The sequence below is a fragment of the Melospiza melodia genome, chromosome 15 (assembly GCF_035770615.1).
Source record: "Melospiza melodia melodia isolate bMelMel2 chromosome 15, bMelMel2.pri, whole genome shotgun sequence".
In the NCBI taxonomy this organism is placed as follows: domain Eukaryota; kingdom Metazoa; phylum Chordata; class Aves; order Passeriformes; family Passerellidae; genus Melospiza; species Melospiza melodia.
The window spans coordinates 1495210-1500404 of NC_086208.1; the positions used below are offsets into that span (position 1 = coordinate 1495210).

Consider the following 5195-nt stretch of genomic DNA (forward strand, 5'->3'; position numbering starts at 1 on the left):
AAAATGGGGGGAGCCCACCAAAACTGTTTTCCATCTAGTGTTACAGTCATGTCTAGTCTAGTCTAATGTACCTGAATAGATACTTAATTCAAAGTTCTTATATTAAGGAAGAAAATTATCAAGAAAAACCTGAATCTAAATTATTTACTGGAGAAATGTAGGCAAAGTCCCTCTATCCTTCCCAGGCTTAAACTCTGCCTTTGAATTGGGTCTGCAAGTCTTTCTTCTACTGATTTGTCTTGTCCCCCTCTAACTTGCAGGCCTATCATCAAACTTCCATGAGGAGACTTTCTCAGAAATATATCATTTTTTAAAGTGTCATAAAAAACAGCTGGGTTTCCTTTCAACCAACCAAAGAGGTGGCCTTCACCTGTTTAAATACTTGAACAGATGAGCCCAGCTGGAAACCTATCTTCCTGTGACAGGAAGGAACAACTTTTTTAAGGACTTAACTCCTTCTCTGCCTAAAAAAAGATAAGACTTCAGAAGCACATTTCTTTTATGGCAGGAACTGCAGTATGCCCACTGGGCTGCACAAGAGAAGGCTCAGGGGACATCTCATTGATGTGTGTGAATATCTGCTGGGAGGGAGTGGAGAGCATGGAGCCAGGCTTTACTCAGCAGTATCCAGTGACAGGACAAGAGGCCATGAGGACAAATTGAAATACAGGAAATTTCACTTACACAGGAATAAAACCCTTTTCTGCTGGTAGGGTGGTTAAACACTGGAGTGTTTCCCCAGCAGATCTGGGACTCTCCATCCTTGGAGACACTTTAAGCCCAATACAGGACATGGTCCTGGGCAACCTGCTGGAGCTGGCTGTGCTTCCAGCAGCAATCAGGTGATACAATCCCCAAGGGCCCTGCCCCACCTCAAACCCACCATCACTGTGTTCCTGCAGGACAGCACTGGCATGGCACAGGGCACAGGGATACCCAGCACAGAGTGACTGTATATGCTCCTCTGAGGCCTGAAACTGCTCTGTATTATCTCAGACAGTCTCCATGTGAATATACCTGTGAAGAGACCCTAAACCTCAGAAACTAAAAATGTGGTGGTGGATGAGTGACAAGCCTGAGAGGGAGCCTCTGCCATCCTTCAGGAGACCCCATGCAATAACTAATTAATTTGGCCTTTTTTTTTTTTTTTTTTTTTTTTTTTTTGCAACATTATTGATTCTTCCTTGAAGTCACATTTTTAAAATTTCACTTTTCCCCACTTCCTTTAAGTTTTCCCTTATGGTCAATTTGCCCAGATTCAAGGACAAAAGTGACAGTGCATCACCTCCATCTGAGCAGTGTGTCAGTACATTTAATTCCTTCCCTTAGCACAAAGGGATTATTATTCCATTTTATTTCTGTTGGCTTCTGGGAATACACCCAGCCATTCACCTGTGTGAGTTGTCCTTTGTACAAGGATTCTGTTTTTAGAAGCATCTCACGTGAGTTGGATCAAGGATTAGCAGTAGGCATTTCTGAGCACTTGTGGTCACAGCTAACATCCTTTGGGCTTCTTCTGCTATCAGAAGGAATTTTCTGCTGTCCTTCCTGGAGTATTTCTGTCTGAAACTGAATAAAACTATTCACTAACCAAGGAATCCCACAGTCTTCCTGTGAGCAGTCCCATGATTTGCAGACAACTAGACTCTTGCCAGAATAGGCCAGAGGGAGATCCTGCTAAAATCTTTGTGAAATTGCCTTTAAGGTGTGTATTTGGGCACTAGCAAGGCCCTGTTTCTACAGCCTCAAAGGGAACACAAAAGTAAACCTTTGTTTTCTCTGCCCCTTGCCTGCATGGGTTGATCCTCCATTAAGGTTTATCTACCTTCATGTAATGAAGCTTGCAACTTGTTCAAGGGAGGCAGCAACACACCTGGACTTTCAAGACATTTTTACCTTCTCCTACTAATTTATCTATTTACCCAGCCCCAAGTAAACCTCGTTAAAAAAAAAAAAAAAAAAAAAAAAAAAAAAAAAAAAAAAAAAAAAAAAAAAAAAAAAGAAGGGAAGATGGTCTCAAGCATGCTGGAGTTCTGCACCTTTGTGTTTCCTGTTTCCCCCGTTCTTCAGCCACTCACCACGTGGTGACAGGACAGATTGATTACACTAATTGTATGACAATGACTTGAGCAAGGTATGCATGAAGTCATTAGCTGAAGCAGGAATTCAATGCCGAGATCCCAAACTGTCCTTTGTCCTTGCTGCACTGATATCTTATCTGCTTCAGCTCCAGAAAGGATTCAATAGCTGAATTGCTGAGGGCTGTAGCTCTCAGGAACATTCCTGATCAAAACGAAATCACCTGGCAACTTGATTCTGTGGGCTGTGACAGCGGCCATGGAAAGGGAAGGTAAAAGAGGATGCTGACCGTGCTGCAACCTCACCAGGCTGTTGGTGTTGATACTGTAGGACTGTGTAGAGAGAGCCCTGCCTCAAGTGGCGTTTAGCTGCTGCTCAGGAGCTGATCTTGTTATCCTCAACACAAACTTGCACCAGCTTTGGGAAACCAAATCCACATGGTGTAAAAGGTGTAAAATCCACCTCATTCTCCCTCCAAACACAAGGCTCATTAAAACATTCGTTTGTGCAAATATGAGTGCTGTCAGAATGGTCCATTTAGCTGATGTTATACCAAGGAGCTGCAATAGAGCTCAGGGTGTACTGTGTGCACAGACTGTTACCCACTCAGGGACCAGGGAGAGGGAAAAACACTTCCACCTGAAATTTATGGCCTGAAAGCCATAAACAGCAGCCTTGACTTGGCAACAGCCTAATCCTTTATCCTAAAGGCAAACCAGCCTTTCTCCCCCCTCCTGTCAATATCTGTTTGAAGTGTTAAGCAGCGAAACAAGGCACAAGAGCATGACACCAAGCAAGGCAGTGCTTTTAACTATTCCTAAAAAAAAAAAGCCAACAACATAAAAGTCAACCTAAAACTTTATTCAGTAGAAAACTTTCAGAAGATCATTTGTTTGAATATTTGAATCACTACACTGCCAACATACTCATTAAGGACAACTCCCGTTCTCCTAAGGTATAATCCCTTTTCATACTGCACCCTTTATTTGTTGCTTTCATCCTCACAGAGAGGCTGTACAGCTCTTCTTCTGCAATGCCATCAAAAAAGAAGTCCTCATTGAAGATGGGATTCCTGCTTCTCTTTATAACTGTGCTTCTCTGCTTCTGTGTTTTCCCTGGCACCAGGGAGAAGGAGATGCAGCAGTTGATGCTTTTGGGCTCTACAGAATCATCGTACAAGCCCTCTGCACTGATGAGGCGGATGCGCAGCCTCTCGTTCTCTGAGCAGTACTCAGCTGACAGCCTCAACACGCCCCCCTTGTCCATGACCACTGCACTCTCCCCCACCAGCCTCTCCCGACTGCAGCTCAGGTCCACTGGAAACAAGGGAGAGCAGGAGGTGCTAAAGCTCCGGATGCCGAGCAGCCCCTCGGAGGCCCTCCTGATGGCACTGGGGCTGTTATCCGTGGAGCTGCTCTCCTCTGTAGAGAGGGAATTGTTCCTGGGCATACTGTGTTTGCTCTTGTCTTTCAGTGCTCTGCAGAGCAACCCCTCCTGACTTTGTGCTTTGATCAGGGAGCAGGGTCTGGGAGGTGACCTGGTGAGAAGTGGAGAACTGAAAGGAGAGGAATCACTGGAAGAGGCAGTGTCACTGTCACAGGCAGCTTGCCTGTGCAGAGAGAGGTGCTTGGGCGGCAGTCTCACCGAAGCAAAGCTGATGGCAATGGGGTTAGACATGCTCCCTTTGCCACTGAAGGTGTTAGCTCTGGATCGAGACAGCTTCAGGCCGGGCAGAGCCCCACGGGGATCACCATGGAAGATGGACTCCTTCCTCCTGGTGTGGGGACTCTCCAGCAAAGTGCAGAAGCCATAGGAAGTAGGGGCTCTGGGAAAATGGGGCAGGGAGAGCGCTGCTTGGGACTGTGGGTCAGCATTGGTGCTTTCTTCCTCCAGGGCAGAGATCTCCTCTTCAACACTTTCCACCTGAATGAGATGTGGGCAAGAGCTGGGGCTGTAATCAGAAGTAAGAGCTCCATCCACTGAACTGTGATCCTGGTGGAAGCCACTGCCCTTAATGGGGCCAGAGCTGGTCAGCCTGGGGGGAATGCAGAATTCAGGGATTCTGTCAGGAGTGATCACATTTGGAAAAGCAGCAGCCCTCAGCTGGGCTTTTTCTGGCAGATTTTGGCTTTGTGGCAGTCCCAGGAAGGACGAGCTGGAGAGGTTCCCATTTTCATGAGATGCTCTGATCTTTTCCAACAACCACATCACTGTAGCTGGGCAGTAGGTCCTCGAAGGGGAAAAGTTTGAAGGAGAAATCCACCTGCAGAACACAGAGAAGAAAAGGTACATGAACATCCTTTTTGGAGATGCTACAGCCAAGCAAGGCACAAAGGGTGCCATTCAAAGCATGTTCAAAACAGCCCCTGCCCAGCACACTACCTTTAGCAAAGTCAATTGGTGCAAGAACAGAGCTAAACTACTAAAGAGAGAAAACAGCATCGAGTCACGACCAGAGGAAAACGTCCCTCTCGCACAATCCCTGCGGTGCTCTCCCCTCAGCAGAGGACGTACCTTGCCAAGCTCAAGCCGCGTTGTTTGCCGCACTCCGAGCAGGACGCGCAGCCCGCCCCGATCCTCCCTTTAGTAGCGGCGCCTGGCGCCTCCCAGCGCGGGCAGGGGCGGGGCAGCACCCGCGCCTCCCACCCACCCTCATGCGGGGCTGAGCAGGGAGAGCGGCCCTGCCGGGCACTCTGCCGGGCACCGGGAGGGACGTGCCGGAGGGGCCCCTCGCGGGAAAGCGCTCTTGGAGCGTGTCCTGCCGCCCCCGCAGGGCAGCGGATGTTCCCAGCCCTTGGCACTCGCCTGCGAGCGCGGGGGGACGGGGCTGCCCGGCCCCAGCCCCTTGTCCTTCCCCGCGTCCCGGTTCTTTTTGATTAATATCTAATTGCAGAGGCGTCCCGAGATAACTAACAAGCTCAGGACAAAAGCAACATTGTCTTGGGGATTCTTTTCTTCTGGAGATCCTGGCAGCTTTCCAGCGTTAGAGCGGTAGGAAGTGAGGATTGCGGTTTTCGAGCTCATTTGTAAAGAACTTTGCTGCCTTTCTACATCTGAATGCGTGTCCACCCCCTCGTTACTCACAAAGAACACGAGTCTGCGGAGCCCTGACACAG

At 48.3% G+C, this 5195-nt stretch overlaps 1 protein-coding gene across 2 annotated transcripts; it reads right to left on the reverse strand.

Annotated features, from left to right (window-relative positions):
• Window positions 1-2919: 2919 nt before the first annotated feature.
• Window positions 2920-4646, reverse strand: LOC134425490 (C2 calcium-dependent domain-containing protein 4C-like). Of its 2 annotated transcripts, none has more exons than XM_063170155.1 (2): window positions 4594-4646; window positions 2920-4342 (listed from the first exon to the last, which is right to left on the reverse strand). In XM_063170155.1, exon 2 carries the CDS (start codon window positions 4285-4287, stop codon window positions 2989-2991), a length of 1299 nt encoding a protein of 432 aa, XP_063026225.1. In that variant the 5' UTR covers window positions 4288-4342; window positions 4594-4646; the 3' UTR covers window positions 2920-2988. The 2 variants fall into 2 exon arrangements, with proteins under 2 accessions (XP_063026225.1, XP_063026226.1); XM_063170156.1 differs by lacking the exon at window positions 4594-4646 and adding an exon at window positions 4462-4559.
• Between the last annotated feature and the right edge of the window lie 549 nt (window positions 4647-5195).

Coding starts and splice junctions, on each gene's coding strand:
- LOC134425490 (XM_063170155.1), bottom strand. CDS start 4,287: ATGTGGTTGTTGGAAAAGATCAGAGCATCTCATGAAAATGGGAACCTC.